This window comes from Pongo abelii, chromosome 7 (assembly GCF_028885655.2).
Source record: "Pongo abelii isolate AG06213 chromosome 7, NHGRI_mPonAbe1-v2.0_pri, whole genome shotgun sequence".
Taxonomy (NCBI): Eukaryota; Metazoa; Chordata; class Mammalia; order Primates; family Hominidae; genus Pongo; species Pongo abelii.
In genome coordinates, this window is record NC_071992.2 from 25,040,824 (window position 1) to 25,065,761 (window position 24,938).

Sequence of the window (24,938 nt, forward strand, 5' to 3'; positions counted from 1 at the left end):
TTTGGAATCAGTATGTAGTTTATACAACAGCTCTGTAAATTGGGCTTAGGCACAGATAAAGAGCTATTAGCCCACTGAAGTCAGTGGTGCCATGCAGGACAGGGCAGCCCCTCAGGGCTGTTGTTCTCCTGAACAACAAAGGAGAAGAGAGGAGGTGGAGAAGAGGATAGACAGAGTGGCTAGTGTCATTAATAGGGTGCAGAAAGGATGAGGTTGAGTGAGAAGAAGAGACAGGAGAAGACAATTTAGGGTCTTGATGGTCTATAGCATAGGACCCCCAGTTTCTGGCATGGAATGCTCTGGAAGAGCACTCTCAGCAATGGGGACACCAGTTAGGACACCGTCCCTGTTCCCACCATTCCTGCTTCATCTCCAGGAGCAAAACACTTACTCTCAGTGGGGTCAGCACCATTTGCTGGAACCAGCAGCCTCCTCCTCTGAGACCCTTCAGCTTCTGCCGGTCCCTGTAACACACAGTGGGGAACGCCTTGGTCTGAGTCAGAGGTCCCGCAGTCTAGTACTGACCCCGACCACCAGCCAGCCCGGAGACCTGCAGCACATCACTTTCCCCCTTGGGTCACCATGGAGATGGTGAAAAACCTCTGGTCCCACATAGCTCACAGCCACTCCCCATTGCTGGCATTACCACCTCAGCTCCACCCCATCAGATCAGTGGCAACATTAGATTCTTATAGGAGCGTGAACCCTATTGTGAACTGTGCATGTGAGGGATCTGGGTTGCATACTCTTTATGAGAATCTTATGCCTTATGATCTGTCACTGTCTCCCATCACCCTCGGATAAGACTATCTCGTTGCAGGAAAACAAGCTCAGGGCTCCCACTGACTCTACATTATGATGAGTTGTATAATTATTTCATTATATATTATAATGTAATAAGAATAGAAATAAAGTACACAATAAACGTAATGTGCTTGAATCATCCCCAAACCATCTTCACCTCCCAGTCCATAGAAAAATTGTCTTCCACAAAACTGGTCCCTGGTGCCAAAAGGCATTGGTTAATAATATAACCATTGGTTAATAATATAATGTCTTTTGTATACACATACACTGATGCATAGTTTTGGACAAAGAATCACAAGAAATGATATCTCATAGTTACTTGAGGAAAAAGATCCAGGGCACTGCAGAGTGGAGGATGCTCTCTTTACTCACTGAATACCTTCTGATAGTTTAAATTTTCTCATTTTAAATATATAAACCATTTGTTCATGTCAAAGCACCTTATCAAGGCTGGAGAGATTATTGACCTTTTTAATGTTTGCTTTCTTTTTTTTTAATTACATTTTTGGTTAGAATAAATGGGTACTAATGCAAGAAAGGAACTGAATGGAACAGTCTAGGTGGAAGGAGATCATTGTCTAGATGAGCATTTAACCTGTGATTAAGGAGGGACCCAAAGCAGAGGGAAATGGGAGAATCGGCAGCTCAAAGGGGTTGGAAAAACCAGACAGTGAGTAGAACAATTCAGGGAGTGCCTCGCTTTGCACTGAAACACAAAACAAGTTCCATTTAGATTATAAAGTTATATGCAAAAAATCACATCATTGAAAAAAATATCTCCATAAGAAGTTAGAGCAGTTTATCTTGTGTTGGCAAAAGGTCTTTCCACAGTAATGAGCAATGAAAAGGTAAATGTATCTACAGATTTCACTGGTTAAAAATTAAAGCTTCTACACCTGAAAATATTAGAACAAAAAGGGGCAAGAAGAAATTAGGAATCTACTGTCTGAATGTGAGAAAAAGCATGAGTAGGAGAGCAGGCCTTCTCATAAAGACTCTGAGAGACAAGACACTGATCTTATGCAAAAACAGTGAAAACAAAGAAATGTTCGTTTAAAACAATGTTTTCCTAAATAGCAAAAAAAGAAAAAGAAAAAGAAAAGAAAAAGCCCTTTAATGTCAAATCAAAATACATGAACTGGTACAAACCAACACTAGGGGGCTGTGTGCATGTGTGTACCTGCATGTGTGGGTACGTGCATGTGTGTGTGCATTTGTGTATATGCATGTGTGCATGTGCATGTATGTGCGTGTACACAGTAAGCAGCACTGTTACAGGCTGACTTGGAAATTGTGCTTCTTCTTGGAATCCTCCATACAACCATATTCAGAAATCTGGGCAGAGATTTATATCCAAATATGTTTAATGCAATAATAATTTCAGAGTAAATTTAAAACCCCTGCTGTTATGAGCAAGGGCTCCCTAACTTCTGTTAGGAGCACACAGTGGAGACCATGCAGCCTTATTCAGTCGTCAACAAACCCTGTGACCCCCACTCTATTCCTGTGGAGCTCCAGTTTCTGAGGACATGGCAAGGACAGGACAGGGACTAAGAAGCAGACATTTGCAAGAGCGCCTGTCCCCTTGTGAGGGTGGCTGCTTTTTCCCATGCAGCCCCGTCCCCCGCAGTCCCGTCTCCCTCGGGCTCCACTTCCCCTTTGGCCAGGAGAGCCAAGGCATGGCCTTCACCACCTGCCTACAAGGTCTTGGAGGGGCCTGTCCCCCACTCACCAGCAGACACTGTGCCTCCCCTGGGGACTGTACAGTGACACCTGTCAAATCTGCCAGCTCCTGGCTTTCCATTTGCTGCTCAGAGACGAAAGTGGACAGCGAGTCTGCGTTGCTCAGAATCTCGTTGTGAGCATTGTCTTCAGCCCCAGGCTCTCGTAGGAGACGCAAGCACCAGAAACACATCTTAGGAAGGCAAAGAGCCAACTCAGAAGCCCACACCCAGGGCTCCCCATGGGGTCCCTAGGGCACAGCTGGACCTGCTGCCACCACTCCCTCCCAGTGAGGTCACTCCAGGAAGTCCATGCTCAGCACATCCAGGACCTGCTGCTGGGGCCAGGCCCTGGTGCTGGGCTTGGGGGCTCACCCCATCCCCAGGGTACAGGCTGTGGGGTAAGGGTCTCACCTGGGCTGTAGGAAGGACAGGGCTACAGAACGGCCCACCAGCCTGTATGATGCTCAAAATGGCCTGTGTCCCCCATAGTCAATCCACAGCATCCAGGTCACTTCAGAGACTCAGGGCAGCCATGAGAGCACGGGGACCCACCCACCTGGACTACACTGTGCGCAAGAAGCAGTTCCTGAGCCCCTGATGCCCCCAGCTGCTGGAGAAATCAACTCACCCTGTCCATGCACTTGGGGTCCACTCCACAACCTAGAAGAGAAAAGGGTTCCCTTAGTGGCCAGGGAGGGGCCCATGCAGCACTCCTTCTTAGAGGCAGTGTTGGGCTGGGGTGGGCTGGGGGCTGGGACACCGGACAAAGAGCCCCGGGCCTGGGGATCCACATGAGGCCTTGCTAACTCGGGAGATGCTTCAGGAGCGGGGAGTATAAAGGGAAGTAGGCTAAAAACAAACACGTGGAAAATCACCGTTTTCTGCTCTGTGTTCTGCTCTGAACAAAGCTACATAAATCCCACAACCACTTCTCATCCCGACTCTTGTCATCCAGTTGAGGAGCTGACTGCCCCCTGCCTGACTGGGCCTGAACAATGGAGGAACTGGCCCTGCCTTCCCAGACTTGGCTGGGAGATGAGGGGACCCCCAGCCTTGGGAGAGGGATGGATGAGACCACGGTCCTAGGGGTGCACAGGATGGGAGGATGGGGGGTGATCACAAGGAGGAAGATAGAGCCAGGCCAGAGACACTAGGACTTGGGGCAGGGGTGGGCGTTTCTGTCTGTGGGAACAGAAGGAGGCAGGGAAGAGAGGGCCCAGCGCCCCTGCCCTCAGCCAGCACTTACCTGAGCTGATGCAACAACAGGCAATCACCACAGCAACCAATAGCAACAGGACAATCAAAATGACAGCCAAAATCACCCATACATTATGTCCATTGCCTGAGAAAAGACAGGGAAAGACAGGAGTCTCGGGCTGCTGGTCACTGCCTCCTCTGCAGCTGATGCTTCCCCAGTGGGCTTTGTACCTGATTCTTTGTGAACACATTTGATGTCACTCCAGGGTGTACAATCACCGACCTTGACCATCCCTCTGGGACACCTGGGTACACACAGGGAGGGAGAGGGGGACTCTTGATGGAAAGCTGGCCAGGTGGGATGAAAGAGGAGCCACCCTCCCTCCCCAGCGTCCCTGAGAAGACGTCAGGGGAAGGACAGTCTCCTCGTGTCTGCAGGGGGTCCCCCAAGCTCCCTTGTTGAGGCTGGGGAAGGGTCTGAGCACGCACGCTTCAGCCCCTCGGCCTCCCTGCTCTGGGGTCAGAGCTGTAGCTCTAGGAGCCTTCTGTGCTGGGCACACACTAATCTTCCCTGGGCTGCAGGGGAGGCCTGCGTTAGGAGGAATCACACTCCAGGGGAAGATCACAGGCCCGTGTGGCCACAAACTGAGCCCCTTCCTCCAGTTAACCCACAGTACAAGTGAGCTCCGCCCCCACCTGTCTGCTGGTTCCTCTCAATCACAGCAAACACTGGAGGACCAGAAAAGAGCAATTACTCTTTGCTTCCAAAACCAAAACAGGAAAAAGACAGGACTTATTGGGAAATCAGGGGCCAGGGGTGAGGCCGGCTGGGTGGGCTCAGGTCCTCATGGGAACTTGAAGGAGCTCCACCCATGGCCTTATTATGATTTTTGTGGGCCGTGGGCATTTCTGTCTTCTTGAATTAAAAGCAAATATTAAAAATTACATTTTATGACACAATTTGTTTAAACACAAATATAACCCCAGCTGGATTCTATACCATTATTTTCTTATGATTTCAAGATAAAATATTTCATGTACCTCTGTTGTGGGCCCTAAGTCATGGCCTCCTGTGCCTAGTGAACAAGTCAGCCTGGCCAAGGGGACTAGTGCTGGAGAGGGGTGAGAAGGGACCACTGCAGGAGACAGGGGTGGGGACAGGTAGATGGACCAGGAGGGGCAGGTTGCAGGCTCAGGAAATGCCACAGGCTCAGGGACACCTATGGGGGTGGAAGCGCCATGGGGTCAGGGCTGATAGATACAGGTACAAGGAGAGTCATGTCTTTTTAGGGTTCCTTGCTCCTGGGGGTTGAGGCTGCTGGGAGCCCCTTGGCTATTGTCTCACCCTGTACTGCACTTCCGGCACATCTCAGCAGAATTGTCATTCCGGAAAGTTCCTGGTTTGCACTGACACGCTGTGTTCCTGGTCGTGGTGCAGGGACTTCTCTCTTCTTCATCTGATGACAGAGTACAAGGTTTTGGGAATGTGTTTCCCTGACGTGTCCCTCGAACTTTCCTCACCACCCCAACTCCCTCCCCCTCAGCTCAGCTCAACTCAGTTTGCCAAGGAGTTCTGAGGGCCAGATTCTGCACCAGCACACTCGGGCTCATACAGGACACCCACCCTTCAGCTGTCACCAACACTTGGAGTCATACAAAAGGACCATGATTCATTATTTATTACATCAGATTAGGGAAAAAGCACCATTTAGATCGCATGGTCAGTAGCAAAGGAGGCACATGGTATCATTTGAGAGTCTGCAAGAAGAGGAGCCCTTGGGTGACTTCCCAAAAACCCAGCCTGCTGAGGAAGAGGGAGGCACCTGAGAAACTGAAGGCTGAGTGAGCCCGAGAACCTGCCAGGAGCACACAGCCCAGGGGGAGCGTGGCCCCAGAGCAGACCCGTACCACCGCTCAAACTCAGCCCTATCCACTCGGCCAGGCCTCCTCTGTGCTGTAATGATGCCCCTACCCCCTTGGAGCTGATAGTTTGCACTACCAGGTGGCGTGCATTATAAAAATGATTTCTTTCTGTTTCATTTTATGGACCTAAGACATAACCATGGAAAGGGTATGATGAAGACCAAGTTGGGCTAGAACTTGGTTCCCTGACTCACATTGGCTACAACTCCCACCTTACTGCCCCTCACTCCACCTCTGGACAAGAGGTCCACACATTCTGTACCTGATTTACAAGCTGTACATGGGAGGCAAGCAAACAAATTGTTGGAAGCATTGGTGTAACCCACACCCTCTGTGCACCGGTTACAGGCTCCAGGATGTTCTGATCTATGAGATCCTGGGAAGGGAGAGAAAAGCCAATGAATGAATTGCCACAGAGTTCCCAGAGGCTCGTGGTGGTGGCTGGGAAACTCTTCTTTTGGCCATCAGTAGACCCCAGACAGAGAAATCCCATCTTCTCGGCTTGGTCTTGTCGTCAATTCTGCATCTATTACACACCTCTGACTGGCACTGCTGACAGAAATATAATACAAACCACACGCAAAATTCAAATTCTATGACAGCCATATTAAAATAGTAAAAAAAGAATGAAGTCAAATTAATTTTAACAATGTATTTTTTGGACCTAAAATATCCAAAACATTAGCATTTCAACATGTAAACAAGATAAAACATTGAGATGTTTTCTTTTGTTTTGAATACTAAGTCTTCGAAACCCAGAGTGTGTTTTTCACTCACTGCACCTCTGAATTTAAAATGGCTGTTTTAAGTGATTAATAGCCACATGGGCCTAGAGACCAGGGCAATGCCACCTGGGTCCCTGGAAACTCACAAAAAGTCCTAATCCCTGCCTTCAGTGAGCTCCTGGTCAGTAGAAGGTACAAACAGGCACAGAAACAATACAGCGATGAGGGGAAGGCTTCAGATACAGCCCATGCCACCTGCCATGGGAGGAAAATGGAAGGAAAAATGGGTCCTCCCTGTACAGAGTCAAAGAATGATCCACAGAAAGAGGGCCTACCTCATGCTGCCCTGGAGTGCAGGTCTCCAGGCAATGAGGCGACAGCCTGCAGGAGCTGTCGCCAGCGGGAGCCCATGTCCGGAGGCTCGACCTTCACCTCCAGGGCTTTGCCCCTTCAGGTGACCTCACTCTCCCCTTTCAGAGCCCATTTATTTATCCCTCTCCTCTGATTCATATTTATCAACATTGAAAGATACTCAGAAAACCCAAAATGTGGAAAAAAAACTTCCTTGATAATGTGTTATGATAATGAGACTACCAATTATAAAAATGTGGTTATTGAGTAATAGTGCTGGGGCAACTAAGGTTACCACTGAAAAATAATAAAGGCTTTTTTTTTTGAGACAGAGTCTCGCTCTGTAGCCAGGCTGGAGCACAGTGGCGTGATCTTGGCTCACTGCAACCTTTGCCTCCCGGGTTCAAGCGATTCTTCTGCCTCAGCCTCCCGAGTAGCTGGGACTACAGGAGCGTGCCACCATGCCCGCCTAATTTTTTGTATTTTTAGTAGAGACGGGGTTTCGCTGGGTTTCACCAGGATGGTCTCGATCTCCTGACCTCATGATCCGCCTGCCTCGGCCTCCCAAAGTGCTGGGATTACAGGAGTGAGCCACCGCGCCAGGCCAAAAAACCCAAACTGTGAAAAAAAACTTCCTTGCTGATGTGTTATGATGATGACACTATCAATGATAAAAATGTGATTATTCAGTAATAGCGCTGGGGCAACTAAGGTTACTGCTGAAAAATAATAAAGCTTCTTGCTTATGCTCTCCCTATAAGGAAATAGAGACTAGGTCTATCAAGGTGTCAACTGTAAAGTATGAAATCACACAAGTACTGCATGAGAAATTTTTCTTACAAGTTTGGAGAGAGAAAGGACCTTCTCAGTCTCATGAGAAACTAAAAAGTTGCATAAAGTTAACTATATAAAAATTAGGAAGAAAACTGCATGGAAGAAATCATGACTAAGATGAAAACAAAGTAGGAGAAAATACTTGCAATGAAAACCACACTTAAAAGCATAGTTTGCTTAACCTATAGGAATTCATACCAAAAAAATCTAGAAAGAACATCAACAAGAAAGTAGTAGACTTGAACAACACTACTAACAACTAGACTGGACAGATGTCTATAAAACACTCTAGTCAGTCAAAACAAGATATACATTCTTTTAAAGTGCACATAGAACATTCTCCAAAATAAACCATATGCTCGGCCATAAGATAAACCTCAATACACTTAAAAGGACAGAGATAATACAAAGTACACTCTCCTACCACAATGGAATAAAATTAGAAATCAATAGCAGGAAGAAACTGGGGAACCTCACAGCTATATAAAAATTAAATAGCACACTCCTAAATAACCGACTGGTCTAAGAAGAAATTAAAAGAGAAATCAGAAAATAAGACGAATGGAAATGAAGACACAACATACAAAAACCCATGGGATACAGCTAACGTAGCTGAAGTTTATAGAGAAATTGTCTATTAAGGAAGAAGAAATATCCTTCCTAAATGTCTATTAAGGAAGAAGAAATATCTCAATCTATAACCTAATAATCCACTCTAAGACACTCGAAAAAGAAGAGCAAACTATAGATAAGGCAAGCAGAAGGAAGAAAATAATACAGATTAGAGCAGAAATTAATGAGACGGAGAACAGAAAAACAACAGTAAATTAATGAACTCAAAATCTAGTTCTTTAAATAGATAGATATATTGGCACAACTAATTGTGTTAAAAAATTAGCACGGGGAAAAAATAAGACTCAAATTATAGTCACGCACTGCATGATGACGTTTCGGTCAACAATGAACCACATATGTGACGGTGGTCCCATAATATTATGATGGAGGAGGAAAATTCCTATCGCTTAGTAATGTCATAAGTCAATGCGTTACTCAGGTGTTTGTGGTAATGCTGATGTAAACCAACCTACTCCACTGCCAGTTAAAAGTATAGCACATATAATGAAGTTCTATATATAATATTTGATAATGATAATAAATGACTTACTGATTTATGTATTTTTGATACTATACATTGTATTGTTATTTTAGAGTGTAGTCCTACTTACAAATAAAAAAGGTAACTATAAAACAGCCTCATGCAGTTTTCCAGAAGAAGGCATTGTTATCAGAGGACATAGGAGATGACAGCTCCACGTGTGTCTGCCCCTGAAGATCCTCCAACGCGACAAGATGTGGAGGTGAAAGACAGTGATATTGATGAACCTGTCCTTGTGTAGACCTAGGTTAATGTCTGTGTTTCTTTTTTTTCTTTTTTCTTTTTTTTTTTTTGAGAAGGAGTCTCACTCTGTCACCCAGGCTGGAGTGCAGTGGCGCAATCTCAGCTCACTACAACCTCTGCCTCCCAGGTTCAAGTGATTATCCTACCTCAGCCTCAGCCTCCCAAGTAGCTGGGACTACAGGTGCCTACCACCATGCCCGGCTAATTTTTTGTATTTTTAGTAGAGACGGGGTTTCACCGTGTTAGCCAGGATGGTCTCGATCTCCTGACCTCGTGATCCGCCTGCCTTGGCCTCCCAAAGTGCTGGGATTACAGGTGTGAGCCACTGCACCTGGCCAATGTGTGTGTTTCTATCTTAGTTTTTAACAAAAAAAATTTTAAGTAAAAAAAAAAATTTAAGTTCAAAATACAAAAATGCTTATAGAATAAGAATATAAGGAAAGAACATATTTTTGTACAGCTGTACAGTTTTTGTTTTTTAAGCTAAGTGTTAAAACGAGTGAAAAAGTTTTTAATTTTTAAAAGTTTATAAAGTAAAATAGTTACACAAAGTTAATATTGAAGGAAGAAAAAAAATTTACAGATTTGGTGTAGCCTAAATGTACAGTGTTTATAAAGTCCATAGCAGTGTACAGGAATGTCCCAGGCCTTCACATTCACTCACCACTCACTGACTCACCCAGACAAGATCCAGTCCTGCAAGCTCCATTCATGGTAAGTGCCCTAGACAACTACATCATTTTTTTTAACCTTTTATACCATATTTTTATTGGGCCTTTTCTATGTTCACATGTTTAGGAACTCAAATACTTATCATTGTGTTACCATTGCCTACTAGTACAGGTTTGTAATCTAAGAGCAATAGGCTGTATCACATAGCCTAGGGATGCAGTAGGCTGTATCATCTACGTTTGTGGAAGTACACTCTATGATGTTTGCACAATGATGCACTTCTCAGAAAGAGTTCCCATCATTAACTGAGGCATGACTGTATTAGAATCAGAAATGAGAGAGAGCACATTACTACAGATTATACAGAAATAAAAAAATTATAAAAGAATACTATGAAACCTGTACAACAAAAAATTAGGTACCTTAGATGAAAGGGACAAATTCCTGGAAAGACACAAACTACTGAAACTGAATCAAGATGAAATAGACAATGTGAATAGACATATAGCAAGTAAAGATTTTGACTTAGTTATCAAAAACTACTCCTAAAGAAAAGTCGTTTTCACAAGATGGCACTGAAAGCAAAGAAGGAAGCTCCTGCCCCTCCTAAAGCTGAAGTGATGCAAAGGTTTTGAAGGCCAAGAGGGCAGTGTAGAAAGGTGTCCACAACCATGAAAAAAAGAAAATCCATACATCACCCACCTTCCAGTGGCCCAAGATACTGAGACTCTGGAGAGTGCCCCCAGGAGAAACAAGCTTGACCACTATGCTATCATCAAGCTTCCATTGACCACTGAGTATGCCATGAAGAAGATAGAAGACAACAACACACTTGTGTTCATTGTAGATGTTAAAACCAGCAAGCACCAGGTCAAACAGGCTGTGAAGAAGCTCTATGACGTTTACGTGGCCAAGGTTCAACACCCTGATTAGGCCTGATGGAGAGAAGAAGGCATATGTTCGACTGGCTCCTGATTACCGTGTCTTGGATGTTGCCAACAAAATTGGGATCATCTAAACTGAATCCAGCTGGCTAATTCTAAATACATGTGTATGTTTTCACCAGAAAAGAAAAGTTGAGGCCCAGATACCTTTACCAACCATTTCAAGAATTATACCAACCATTTCAAGAAGAATTAATACCAATTATTCAGAAACCCTTTTTAAAGACAGCGGAGGAAGGAGCACTTTCCAATTCATTGTATAAGGACAATATTACTGATATGGTTTGGCTGTGTCCCCACACAAATCTCATCTTGAATTCCCGTAAATTGTGGGAGGGATCCAATGGGAGGTAATTGAATCATGTGGGGCAGGTCTTCCCCTTGCAGTTCTCATGATAATGAGTAAGTCTCATAAGATCTGATGGTTATTATAAGGGGGAGTTTTCTTGCACAAGCTCTTTGCTTGCTGCCATCCATGTAAGACATGACTTGCTCCTCCTTGCCTTCCACCATTATTGTAAGGCTTCCCTAGCCACGTAGAACTGTAAGTTCAATTAAACCTCTTTCTTTGTAAATTGCCCAGTCTTGGGAATGTCTTTATCAGCAGCATGAAAAAAAAAAAAAAAAACTAATACAGTAAATTGGTACCAGTAGAGTGGGGAGCTGCTGAAAAGATACCTGAAAATATGGAAGCAACTTTGGAACTGCGTAACAGGCAGAGGTTGGAACAGTTTGGAGGGCTCAGACGAAGATAGGAAAATGTGGGAAAGTGTGGAACTTCCTAGAGACTTGTTGAATGGCTTTGACCAAAAGCCTAATAGTGATATGGACAATAAAGTCCAGGCTGAGATGGTCTCAGATGGAGATGAGGAACTTATTGGGAACTGGAGCAAAGGTGACTCTTGTTATATTTTAGCAAAGAAAGCAAAGAGAGTGGTGACATTTTGTCCCTTCCCTAGAGATTTGTGGAGCTTTGAACTGGGAAGAGATGATTTAGGGTATGTGGCAGAAGAAATTTCTAGGCAGCAAAGCATTCAAGGGGTGACTTGGGTGCTATAAAAGGCATTCAGTTTTTTTGTTTATTTGTTTGTTTCTTTGTTTTTAACCAACGTTGCATTCCTAGGATAAAACTTATTTGGTCCTGGTATATAATTCTTTTTTTGTTTTTTTGTTTCGTTTTGTTTTTGAGACAGAGTCTTGCTCTGTTGCCCAGGCTGGAGTGCAGTGGCACGATCTCGGCTCACTGCAAGTCTGCCTCCTGGGTTCACGCCATTCTCCTGCCTCAGCCTCCTGAGTAGCTGGGACTACAGGCACCCGCCACCATGCCCGGCTAATTTTTTTGTATTTTTAGTAGAGACAGGGTTTCACCTTGTTCGCCAGGATGGTCTCAATCTCCTGACCTCATGATCCACCTGCCTTGGCCTCCCAAAGTGCTGGGATTACAGGCGTGAGCCACCACGCCTGGCCAGCATTCAGTTTTATAAGGGAACCAGAGCATTAAAGTTTGGAAAATTTGCAACCTGACAATGTGCTAGAAAAGAAAACCCATTTTCTGAGGAGAAATTAAAGATGGCTGCAGAAATTTGCACAAATAACGAGGAGCTGAATGTTAATCCCCAAGACAATGGGGAAAATGTCTCCAGGGCATGTCAGAGGTCATCATGGCAGCCCCTCCCATCACAGGCCCCAAGGTCTAGGAGAAAATAGTTTCCTGGTAGGAGTCCAGGGTCTTGTGCTGTGTGGAGTCTAGGGACTTGGTGCCCTACGTTCCAGCCACTCCAGCCGTGACTAAAAGGGGCCAAGGTACAGCTTGGACTGTTGCTTCAGAGGTGGAAGCCCCAAGCCTTGGCAGCTCCCACATGGTGTTAAGCCTGAAGGTGCAGAGAAGTCAATAATTGAGGTTTGGGAACCTCCACGTAGATTTCAGAAGATGTATGGAAACGCCTGGATGCCCAGGCAAAAGTTTGCTGTAGGGGCAGGGCCCTCATGGAGAACCTCTGCTAGGGCAGTGTGGAAGGGAAATGTGGCATCAGAGCCCCCAACAGAGTCCCTACTGGGGCACTGCCTAGTGGAGCTGTGAAAAGAGGGCCATTGTCCTTCAGACCCCAGAATGGTAGAACCGCTGATAACTTATACACCGTGCACCTAGAAAAGCTGCAGACACTCAACACCAGCACATGAAACCAGCCAGGAGGGGCGCTATACCTTGCAATGCCACAGCGGGGAGCTGCCCAAGACTATGAGAACCCGTCTCTTGCATCAGTGTGACCTGGATGTAAGACAAGGAGTCAAACGAGATCATTTTGGAGCTTTAAGATCTGACTGCCCTGCTGGATTTCAAACTTGCATGGGGCCTGTAGCCCTTTGTTTTGGACAATGTCACCCATTTGGAATGGATGTATTTATCCAATGCCTGTACCCCCATTATATCTAGGAAGTAACTTGCTTTTGATTTTATAGGCTCATAGGCAGAAGGGACTTGCTTTGTCTCAGATGAGACTTTGGACGGTGAACTTCTGAGTTAATGCTGAAATGAGTTAAGACTTTGGGGGACTGTTGGGAAGGCATGATTGGTTTTGAAATGTGAGGACATGAGATGTGGGAGGGGCCAGGGGTGATAGGGTTTGGATATATTCTCACCCAAATTTCATCTGGAATTCCCACATGTTGTGGGAGGGACCTGGTGGGAGGTATCTGAATCACAGGGGCAGGTCTTTCCCATGCTGTTCTCATTATAGTGAGTAAGTCTCATGATATCTGATGATTATTATAAGGCGGAGTTTTTCTGTACAAGCTCTTTGCTTGCTGCCATCCAAGTAAGATGTGACTTGCTCTTCCTTGCCTTCTGCCACGATTGTGAGGCTTCTGCAGCCACATGGAACTGTAAGTCCAATTAAACCTCTTTCTTTTGTAAATTGCCAGCTTTGGGTATGTCTTTATCAGCTCTGTATAAATGGACTAATACAATTAGCTTAATATTAAGACCAGAAAGGACCTCACAAAGAAAGAAAACTACAGACTAATGATTCTTATGAATATTGTTGCAAAAATCTGCAACAAAATACTAGCAAGTTGAATTCAAAAGCATACAGAAAGAATTATAGGCCGGGCACGGTGGCTCACCACGTTAATCCCAGCACTTTGGAAGGCTGAGGCAGGCAGATCACGAGGTCAGGAGATCTAGACCATCCTGGTTAACACGGTGAAACCCTGTCTCTACTAAAAAATACAAAAAATTAGCCGGGCGTGGTGGCGGGCGCCTGTAGTCCCTGCTACTCGGAAGGCTGAGGCAGGAGAATGGTGTGAACCCGGGAGGCAGAGCTTGCAGTGAGTCGAGATCACGCCACTGCACTCCAGTCTGGGCAACAGAGCGAGACTCCATCTCAAAAACAAAAAACAAAACAAAAAAGAATCATATACCAGGACCAAATAAGTTTTATCCTAGGAATGCAAGGTTGGTTCAACATCCCAAAATAAATTGATGTCACAAATTATATCAATAGAATAAAGACCAAAAGTCACATGATTATCTGAAAAACACAGAGAAAGCATTTTACTAACTCCAACACCCTTTCATGATAAAAATCACAAAATAAGAATAAAAGTGAACTTCCTCAACCTGGTAAAGAATATCTACAAAAACCCACAGCTAACATTATATTTAATGGTGAACAACTGAAAGATGTTCTCCAAAAAAGATATCTGTTTTCACTGCTTTTATTCAATATGGTACTGGAGGCTCTAGCCAGGACAATTAGGTAAGAAAAAGAAATAAAAAGCATCCAGATTGGAAAAGAAAAGGTAAAACTTTCTCTATTTGCAACTTATATTTTCTTATATAGAGGAAATCCTAAGGAAGCCATTATAAAAGCATTAAGAATAACAAAGAAGTTCTGCAAGGTTATAGAATACAAGATCAATGTACAAAAATCAATTATATTTGTATACACTCACAATGAATCCTAAAATGAAATTAAGAAAAGGTTTTATCCACAATAGCATTAAAAAGTATTAAATATCTAGGAATAAGTTTAACAAAATCAACCCAAAATGTATAGTCTGCAAACTACAAAACATTATTTTAAAAATTAGAGATGATCTAAATAAATTAAAAAACTCATGCTTTTGGATCAAAAGACTTCTCATTGTTAAGATGCCAGTAACCTCTAAACTGAGCGACAGGTGCAACACAATCCCTGTGAGAAACTCAGCTGATTTTAGAAATTGGCCAGCTGATCCTAAAATTAATATGGAATTTCAAAAAGCCCAGCATAAACAAAATAATTCTGGAAAAGGAAAACAAAAAAGAAAGATTCATACTTCCTGATGTCAAAACTCACTACAAGACTGTGCAGCACTGGAAAAAGGACAGATATAGATCAATGGAAAAGAATTGAGAGTCCAAAAATACACCCATACCTTTATGGTCAATTGGTTTTTGACAAGGATGCCAAGACCATTTAATGGGAAAAATCATCATTTCAACGAATGGCAACTGGATAGCCACATGTAAAAGAATGCAGTTGGACGCTTATCTGATGCCATTTACAAAAATTAACTGAAAATGCATCAAGAGTTAAAGTACAAAACTCTTAGGAGAAAACATGGGGATAAAGCTTCATAACCTTGGATTTGGCAAAGGATCAATAAGTATCTGTTGAATAGAAGAACCAGAAACTGTAGGAAACAAAAACTTGAAGAACATGGAAAAGGAATGTTATTGATGAATTTCGAGATAATTTTTGTATATGGTATAGGGTAAGGAAAAGAGAGGTGTAAAGGATTAGAGATCAGTCTTAGAATGTACCTGGTGGACACAACTCTCCCAAAGGGCTATGTTCCCATTGCTGTGTGCCAACTGATTGATCATGAAGTTTGATGGTTGCAGCTGAGCTAGGTACGACCTGTGGGAACAAAGCAGGGACTGGCATGAGTGGCTTCCAGATCTCACCCATTAGAAGATCAATCTCACATTCCATTCCCCCAAGCCTCCAAAATTAGACAGAACTTGCATCTTTCCCCCAGTTCTAAAACTCAACCATTTGTTTGTACTCATCTTTGTCTCTTTGTCCCCATGCCCCCAGCCTGTGGCAACTACCACTCTACTGTCTGTTTCTATGAATTTAACTACTCTACATACTTCATATAAATGGAGACATACAGTATTTTATGGTTTTCTTGAGGCTGTCATATTTCAATTAGCATAAAATCATCACGATCCATCCATTTGGTACCATGCATTGGAATTTCATTCCTTTCCATTGTGTGTATATATATCACATTTTGTTTATCCATTCATCTGTCGATGGGCACTTGGTTTGTGTTCACATTTTACCTATTGTGAATAACACTGCTATGAACATGGGTGTACAAAATCTCTTTGAGCCCCTTCTTTCAATTCTTTTGGATATATACCCCAAGGTAAAACTGCTGTTTTCTTACAAGAGTTGTATAATTCTTGTATATCTTACATTTAGAGGCCACATATGAAAAGCCAACAGCTACCATCCTACTCAATAGTGAAAGACTAAAGGTTTTTTCTCCAAGATCAGGAAGAAGACATGGAGGCCTCCTTTCATCACTTCTATATTATCAGGGTAATGCGGGGCCCACACAAAGAGTTAGAAAGTGTTTCCTCCAACTCAGTTTCTTGGAAGAATTTGAGGAGAATTCATGTTAGTTCTGTAAATGTTTGGTAGACGTCATCATTGAAGCCAACTGGTCCTGGGCTTTTCTTTGCTGGGAAGTTTTGGATTATGGATTCTATCTCCTTACTATAGTTCTGTTCAAAATCTCTATTTCTTCATGATTGAATATTGGTAGGTAGTATGTTTTTAGTAATTTACCAGTTTTATCAATGTGCTCTAGTTTGTTGACCTGCAATTATTCATAGTATTTTTTATAATCCTTTGGATTTCTGTAAAGTTGTTTTAAATGTCCCCTCTTTCATTTCTGGTTTTGGTTACTTGAGTTTTCTGTCTTTTTTCTTAGTCCATCTAGGTAAAGGTTTGTACATTTTATGGATCTCTCTTAAGAGTCAACTTTCTGTTTGAGTTTCTCTGCAGTTTTTCTATTCTCTATTTCTGTTATCTCTGATCTAATTTTTGCTGGTTTGGGGCTTAGTTTGCTCTTCTTCTTCTTTTTTTTTTTTTTTTTTTTTTGAGACAGAGTCTTGCTCTGTTGCCCAGGCTGGAGTGCAGTGGTGTGATCTTGGCTCACTGCAAGCTCGGCTTCCCGGGTTCACGCCATTCTCCTGCCTCAGCCTCCCGAGTAGCTGGGACTACAGGCACCCACCACCATGCCCAGCTAAGTTTTTTGTATTTTTAGTAGAGACAGAGTTTCACCGTGTTAGGATGGTCTCTATCTCTTGACCTCGTGATCCGTCCACCTCGGCCTGCCAAAGTGTTGGGATTACAAGCATGAGCCACCACGCCCAGCTGTTTGCTCTTCATTTTCTACTTCATTATGTAAAAGGTAGATTGTTGATTTGAGATATTTCTTTTTTTTAATGTGGTGAGCATTTACAGCTATCATTTTCCATTATAACACTGCTTTCATATCCTGTAAGTTTTGGTATATTGTTTTCATTTGTCTCAAGATATTTTCTTTTGAAACATTTTTTTAATTTCCATAGGTTTGAGGGTACGGCTGTTTTTTTTTGTTGTTGTTGTTACATGGATAAGTTCGTTAGTGGTGAGTTCTGAGATTTTAGTGTGCCTGTCATCTGTCTCAAGATATTTTCTTTCTTTTTTGAGCGGGGTGGGGCCTCCCACGATCTGCCCACCTTGGCCTCCCAAAGTGCTGGGATTATAGGCGTGAGCTACAGAGCTCAGCCTCCCAAGACATTTTCTAATTTCCCTTTTGATTTATTTTTTTTACCCATTGGTTGTTTTAAAATGTGTTGTTTAGGTCGGGCGCAGTGGCTCACGCCTGTAATCCCAGCACTTTGGGAGGCCGAGGCGGGCGGATCACGAAGTCAGGAGATCGAGACCATCCTGGCCAACACCGTGAAACCCCGTCTCTACTAAAAAATACAAAAAATTAACCGGGCGTGGTGGTGGGCGTCTGTAGTCCCAGCTCCACGGGAGGATGAGGCAGGAGAATGGCGTGAACCTGAGAGGCGGAGCTTGCAGTGAGCCGAGACTGCGCCACTGCACTCCAGCCTGGACGACAGAGCCAGACTGTCTCAAAAAAAAACAACAAAAAAAAGTTGTTTAATTTTCACATATTTGCGGATTCTCCAGTTTTCCTTCTGCTATTGATTTATAATTTCCTTTTATTGTGATTGGAAAAGATAGTTTGTATTATTTCAATTTTTAAAATTGTATTAAGACTTGTTTTGTGGCCTAACATATAGTGTGTCCTGGAGAATGTTTCATGTGCCCTTGAGAAAAATGGATATTCTCCTGTGATTGGGCAGTGTTCACATACACACAGACACACACACACTTTTACTAATGAGGGTTATGTGATGTGTAAATTTTTTAAAAAGCAGGATACTGAATCAAATATTAAATAATGAACTTCAGGTTTAAAAAGGCACTTTACAAACTGTCCCCCAAAACAGCCTGCCAATGTCCCATGAAATACTAGAGTCAGAAAAAGATGAAAGAGCAGTACAGTTATTCAAGACAGGATTTCTGTGCAATAAATTACATTATAAAGACAAGTGAAAACCATTGGGGTCTGAGGATTAGCTGGTAGTAATGTACTGATGCTTACTGTCTGATATTGAGGATTGTATTGTGGTTATGCGGCAGAATGTCCTTATTTGTTGGAAATATCCACTCAAGTGTTTAAGGGTGATGTGCATTCTGTGGGTAGCTTGCTGTCAGGTGGTTCAAAGTGAAGTGTATAGTATAATTTTTGCATCTTTTCTGTAATTGGGAGATTTTTTTAATTAGAAAGTTAAATTAGAAAAGGAGGAGCAGGGGGGCCGGGCGCCGTGGCTCACGCCTGTAATCCCAGCACTTTGGAAGGCCAAAGTGGGCGATCACCTGAGGTCAGGAGTTCAAGACCAGCCTGGCCAACATGGTGAAACCCCGTCTCTACTAAAAATATGCTGGGCGTGGTGGTGGGCACCTGTAATCCCAGCTACTCCGGAGGCTGAGGCAGGAGAATCGCTTAAACCCAGGAGGCGGAGGCTGCAGTGAGCTGAGATCACATCACTGCACTCCAGCCTGGGCAACAAGAGCGAAACTCCGTCTCAAAAAAAAAAAAAAAAGAAAGAAAGAAAGAAAAGAAAAAAAGAAAAGGAGGAGAAGGAGCAGGAGAAGAAGGATGAGAAGGAGGTTGTTAAAAACAGCTTAGGCTGAGCTTAGTTTGACTGCTGCTGGGATTTAAAAGAGATCAAATGCAATCCCTTTCTACATAAAAGTCTCTCTAGTATTTGGTGACAGCTACATTAGTGTCTGTTCCTCAAACTCTGTGTTTCCTTTTTCTGCTCTCACAGTCCTATTTCCTTGTGTATTACCTGGCTTGCATCTTGTGACGTGATAGAGTCACCTGTTAGTTGTAGTAGTTCTCCGCAAATGAAGGTAGTCCCATTCCTTCCTTCCCAATTATTCCATCTTTCTCTCCTGCCATAGTGCATTGGCTAGGACCCTGAGTTTAATGCCAAATGGATATGATCTGCAGGAACATGCTTGGAATTGGTCCTAATCATGGAAGGAACGCATTCAATATTCTACTATTTTAACTGATGTTAGCCATAGCTTTTATACATCCATTTAATCAGTTTAAGGAAGTTCTCTTCTGTTTTTAATGAGAATTATTAAATCATAAATGGAAGTCAAAGTCTGTCAAATGCTCTTTCTGCTTCCATTGACATGTTTATATAGTTTTTCTATTTCATGCTGTTAATATCATGAATAACATTAACTTTCAGATCTTAATCCAACTGTATTCCTGGAATAAACCCTACTTGCTCACAGTGTATTATCTTCTTGCAGAATTCAATTGGCTATTGTCGAATTAAGGATTTTTACATCTGTATCTATAATAGATATTGATCAGTATTTTTCTTTTTTTGTAACTTCTGTCAGATTCTGGTATCAGAATGATGCTTGCCTTTTAAAACAGTGAAGAAGTTTTTTCCTCCTTCTTTACATCCTGAAACAACTTGTCAACTGTTGGTGTTATGTCTTCCAAAAATATTTATAGAATTCATCAGTGAAATGACATGGGCCTGTAGTTTTCATCATGTGAGCATTTAAACAATGAATTCCGCCGAGGTGGTGGCTGACGCCTGTAATCCCAGCAGTTTGGGAGGCCAAGGCGAGCAGATCACCTGAGGTCAGGAGTTCGAGACCAGCCTGGCCAACATGGTGAAATCCCATCTCTACTAAAAATACAAAAAATTAGCCGGCCGTGGTGGTGGGTGCCTGTAATCCCAGCTTCTCAGGAGGCTGAGGCAGGAGAATCACTTGAACCCAGGAGGTGGAGGTTCCAGTGAGCTGAGATTGCACCACTGCACTCCGGCCTGTATGACAGAGCGAGACTCTGACTCAAAAAATAGCATAAACAAACAAACAAACAATGAATTCCAATTCATAAGCAGCTTTAGGAATATTTAAATTATCTTTACTTCTTGTGGCTATTTTGCTAAGTAGTGTTTTTTAAGAAATTTGTCTATTTAATCTAAGTTGTCAAATTGATTGGCATAAAGTTATTCATAAGATCCCACTATTTTCCTTTTAATGGCTGTAGAGTTTGTAATAACATCCCATCATTAATTCTTGATATTGGTATTTCATGCTGTTGTTCTTTTTTTCTTTTAAAGTTTGGTTTATTACTTTTTTTTTTTTTTTTTTTTTGAGATGGAGTTTTACTCTTGTTGCCGAGGCTGGAGTGCAGTGGCGTGATCTCGGCTCACTGCAACCTCGGTCTCCTGGGTTCAAGCGATTCTCCTGCCTCATCCTCCAGAGTAGCTGGGATTACAGGCATGCGCCACCACGCCTGGCTAATTTTGTATTTTTAGTAGAAATGGGGTTTCTCCATGTTGGTCCGGCTGGTCTCAGACTCTAGACCTCAGGTGAATCGCCTGCCTCGGCCTCCCAAAGTGCTGGGATTACAGGGATGAGCCACCTCGTCCGGCCAGTTTATTACTTTTATTAATTTTGTTGATCATTTCTGAGAACCAGCTCTTGGCTTGTTGATTCCTTTTATTGTTTGAATTCTATTTCATTGATTTCAGTCTTATTATTTCCTTGTCATCTTGTTACTACCTTTGAGTTTAATTTATACTTATTTTACGGGTAAGTAATGCAGACCTCTGAGTCATTGATTTTGATACCTTTCTTCTTTTAATCCTTAAGAACTTTACTGAGATATACTTTATATATGATATAATTCTTTCCTTTAAATATATTTATAGAAGTGTATAACCATCAATAAAATCAATTTTTGAACATTTTCATCATCATCCCCAAAAGAAACTCCAGGCCAGGCGCGGTGGCTCACGCCTATAATCCCAGCACTTTGGGAGGCCGAGGTGGGTGGATCACGAGGTCAGGAGTTCAAGACCAGCCTGGTAAACATGGTGAAACCCTATCTGTACTAAAAATAGAGAAATGAGCCAGGCGTGGTGGCAGGTGCCTATAGTCCCAGCTACTCGGGAGGCTGAGACAGGAGAATCACTTGAACCCGGGAGGCAGAGGTTGCAGTGAACCGGGATCATGCCACTGCATTCCAGCCTAGGTGACAGAGCAAGACGCCAATTCAAAACAAAACAAAAAAGAAATATTTTGAATTCTCTTTTGATTTCATCCATGAACTATGAGTTATTTATAAGTATGTTGCTTAATATTCACATTTTTGGAATCCTTCTAGATATTGTTATTGCTTAACACTTTAATTTCATCGAGATCAGAGAACATATTTTACATAATTTTTTTTAAATGTATTTAGATTTGTTTTATAGTTCACAATGTGGTCTATCTTGGTGAAGTACCATGTTCATAGAAAAGAAGGAATCTCCCATAGATGTTGCATGTATGCTCTATAAATGTCAGTTAAGTCAAGGTGGTTGACAATGTTCAGATCTGTTATTTTACTGTTTTCATCTGATCGTTCTATCAATTGCTGAGAAGGGGGTGACATGATCTCCCTTTAATCCTTTTGAGCGTTGCTTAATGTATTTTAAAGCTCTACTATTAGACATATACACATTTATGATTATTATGCCTTCTGATGAATTCATTTTTTTTTCTTTTCTGAGACGGAGTCTTGCTCTGTTGCCAGGCTGGAGTGCAGTGGCACAATCTCTGCTCACTGCAACCTCCGAATCCCTGGTTCAAGCGATTCTCCTGCCTCAGCCTCCCCAGTAGCTGAGATTACAGGCAAATGCCATCACACCCAGCTAGTTTTCGTATTTTTAGTAGAGATGGGGTTTCACCATGTTGGTCAGGATGGTCTCGATCTCCTTGACCTCGTGATCTGCCCGCCTCAGCCTCCCGAAGTGCTGGTATTACAGGGGTGAGCCACTGCGCCCGGCCTGAATTCACTTTTAACACTAAAAATAGTACCTTAAAAAAAAAAATCTCTACTAATAGCAAGTGAAAAACCTGACAACGAGCTCCTGGTGACTCTGGACCTGGACAGTGCTCAGCCTTCTGTTCAGGTGTTTTTCCCACCTCTCGCATGAAACACAGTCTATGAAAGGCTAAGGACGTCACATCCGTATTAGTGCAGGCTTCCTAGAACCCATGTTACTCATTCATCCAAGGAGGGCACGTCGGCGCCTGGTAGGAACAGTGTGCAAGGAATCGTGGGATATCAGGAAAAAGGCATGACCCTCCCTTTCCTTAGGACAGTTCCAGTTCCCAGGGAGATGAGGCACAGCCATCAATAACCCGAGTCACACGGGGCTGCCCAGGCAGAGGTGACAAATGCCATTGGTGGCAGGGACACCGGTAGACATAGAGGGAAAGGTCCACATAGAGGGAAAAGTCCACACAGGCAGGTTCCTAGGCAGATACGAAGTCAAGGCAGTGGGGGAGGGGAGTCAAAACAAGTGATGCTGGGACACAGTTCTGAAGTTTGTGGGCGTCTGATTGAGGGAGATGGAAGGTGAGGTCAGAGAAGTGAGATTCTCAGTTCACAGATTTGGGCTCATGGGGGTGTGAGGTTGTGTCTGTGTGTGTGTGTGAGAGAGAGAGAGAGAGGGAGGGAGAGAAAGAGAGGAAGAGAGAGAGGTCTGGTTCCAGGTCTTCTCCTCCATAGACTCTCCTGACCCTGCCCTGCCTCTTCCTGAGATGAGTCATTCACCAGGGGGTTTCCTTGCCTTGTTCCTCCTGGACTAGCATTGTGTTAGGTTGTTTTAGAGGCAAGTTTGATATTCACCTGTGATTTCCTCTCTCAGGCATACACACCCTAAAAAATGCCTTATTGATCTTAAAATGAGCAACTCAGAATTGTTCTGAGGTTGGCTGTGGTCGGAAATCTGCTTCCTTTGAGTCTTTCGTGGCTTTTATCTTTCTTTGTTCTTTTGATATAAAAAGACCCCTGGGTTAAGAAGCAAGCCATCTGTCTTGCAGTCTCGGGCCAGCCTCATGGTCTGGGGGAAGCCACTTCTTCTCTAAACATGTCTATCATTCTGGAAATAAGAGGTGGCTTTACATGACTTCTCAGGGACCCCCAGCAGTGACCCAGCACTAGGTGAATGCAGGCCTCATGAAAAAGCACCAAATACTCCCCTGGGAAAGGTCAGCAGAATCCAGTGACCCAATCACTGCTGCTGCCCCGAGGGTCGCTCATCCTCCTGCCCAGCCCCTCCACTGAACAAATGTTCTGAGTCTCATGCTGCTTGTCTAAAACAAGGACAATGAGGGTTCCTGTACAGTCTTGTTGTATGAGGATTAAGTGTGTTCATATACATATGAAGTGCTAAGAACAGAGCTTGGCACACGCAAGTACTGTATTTCAGCACATGCTGTTGTTAGTACAATCATTCCCCTCAGTGTTGATTTTAATGAAACCACATCCTCTAAGCCAACAATACCATGACCTGGGGCCTTGCAACTGCCAGAGTCAAGTAGGGAGGGATGGCATCCCTGGAGCCGGCACAGCCTCTCTGGAGGTGGGGGGTGGGGGAGGTGGCCTCCATGCTTCCTGATAGCTATTTAGGTCCCTAGTGACACCTCCTCCACCAGACTGTGGGCTTCAGGGAGCAGGATTGACACAGGGCTTATTTGTCCTCCCACCGCCACCAGGCGCAGACATTCTCAGAGTAAAGGGCTCATCATCTACTTCCCGGGTGAGTGACTTTCCCTCCAAGCCCATGAGGGGACCCCAGTGGTGGCCTCAGCTCACCGCCTCAGGTCACAGGTTCCAGGCTACAGCACAGGGAGGGGACCCCGAAGAGTCCTGTGGACTCTGCTAAGGAACCCCAGGAGCTCCCAGAGGCCAAGTGCAGGGCAGAGATGTGGAGAAGCAGCTGCTCAGAAGACTTTAGCCCTGCAGAGGCCAAAACATGGCTGCTATTATACAGAAGGGGAGACCAAAAATGCTACAGACATGGCTCCGGCAGATTATTTTTGCCACCATCGAAGTGCTGAAACCACACTGTTAAGGAGAAAATCTTAAAAGCAGCCAGAGAACAAAGATCTCCTCCCCACAGACAAGCCAGGTGAGAGGGGCAGCCTAAGCCCTGAAAAACCACAACAGAAAGAGGCAGCGGCAGAGGCCCCACCCCAGCCGGTGCTGCTCCCCTCTCCTCTTCATCAGGACTGTCCCCGCTCCCTCCACCCAGTGCTGAGACCAACAGCACACATGGGGGCGAGGGGGTGATGCGCGTAACATGACCTAAGCCATACAAATATATTACCAACAAACTCCAATGACTTAACTTTGAACTTCTCTTCATCTAAGTTTTTAAAGTGGTCATTCCTAGTTTCTCTCATTCCTACCAGTGCTCTGGACAGACTTGCCTGTGGCCAGGTACACACACGTTCCCCCCTCTGAGCTGCACATACTTTCCCTCTCTGAGCTGTGGTCCCCTCCTCTGTAAAATGTGATGATTCACATCCCCTCCTAGCCACAGGCGGGTGTCTGAGGTGCTGAGTGCACCCTGCTCTTCCCTACAAAGCAGACCCTTTCTCCTTTCCCCATTATCACAGATACCTGCCTGGGAATCCAGAAGAGGCCCTTCCCAGACCAACAGGCAGCTGCTATTATCAAGCAGGCCAGGTCCCAAATGCTGGGGACTTCCTCCTCCTAAATCTCATTTTCTCCCCAGACAAAATGAGAGCAACAATCCCCATGTCCCTGGGTTAGGAAAATACCCTGAATGAAGATGTGCAGTCTCTGGCTGGGCTGGCCCAATCTCTGTGCCAGGTCCTTCCACCTCACCTCTCTCTTTATC

General features: G+C 43.9%; 1 protein-coding gene across 1 annotated transcript in view; it reads right to left on the reverse strand.

Moving 5' to 3' along the window:
- TNFRSF10A (TNF receptor superfamily member 10a) overlaps nucleotides 1–24,938 on the reverse strand; it is a 39,121-nt gene that overhangs the window by 9,531 nt on the left and 4,652 nt on the right. Inside the window, exons 2-9 of the mRNA XM_002818896.6 lie at nucleotides 15,384–15,480; nucleotides 5,914–6,027; nucleotides 5,074–5,185; nucleotides 3,960–4,033; nucleotides 3,778–3,873; nucleotides 3,160–3,191; nucleotides 2,540–2,722; nucleotides 392–464 (exon numbers count right to left, since the gene is read on the reverse strand). Coding sequence (XP_002818942.4) covers nucleotides 392–464; nucleotides 2,540–2,722; nucleotides 3,160–3,191; nucleotides 3,778–3,873; nucleotides 3,960–4,033; nucleotides 5,074–5,185; nucleotides 5,914–6,027; nucleotides 15,384–15,480 — 781 coding nt within the window. The remainder of the gene's footprint in view (nucleotides 1–391; nucleotides 465–2,539; nucleotides 2,723–3,159; nucleotides 3,192–3,777; nucleotides 3,874–3,959; nucleotides 4,034–5,073; nucleotides 5,186–5,913; nucleotides 6,028–15,383; nucleotides 15,481–24,938) is intronic.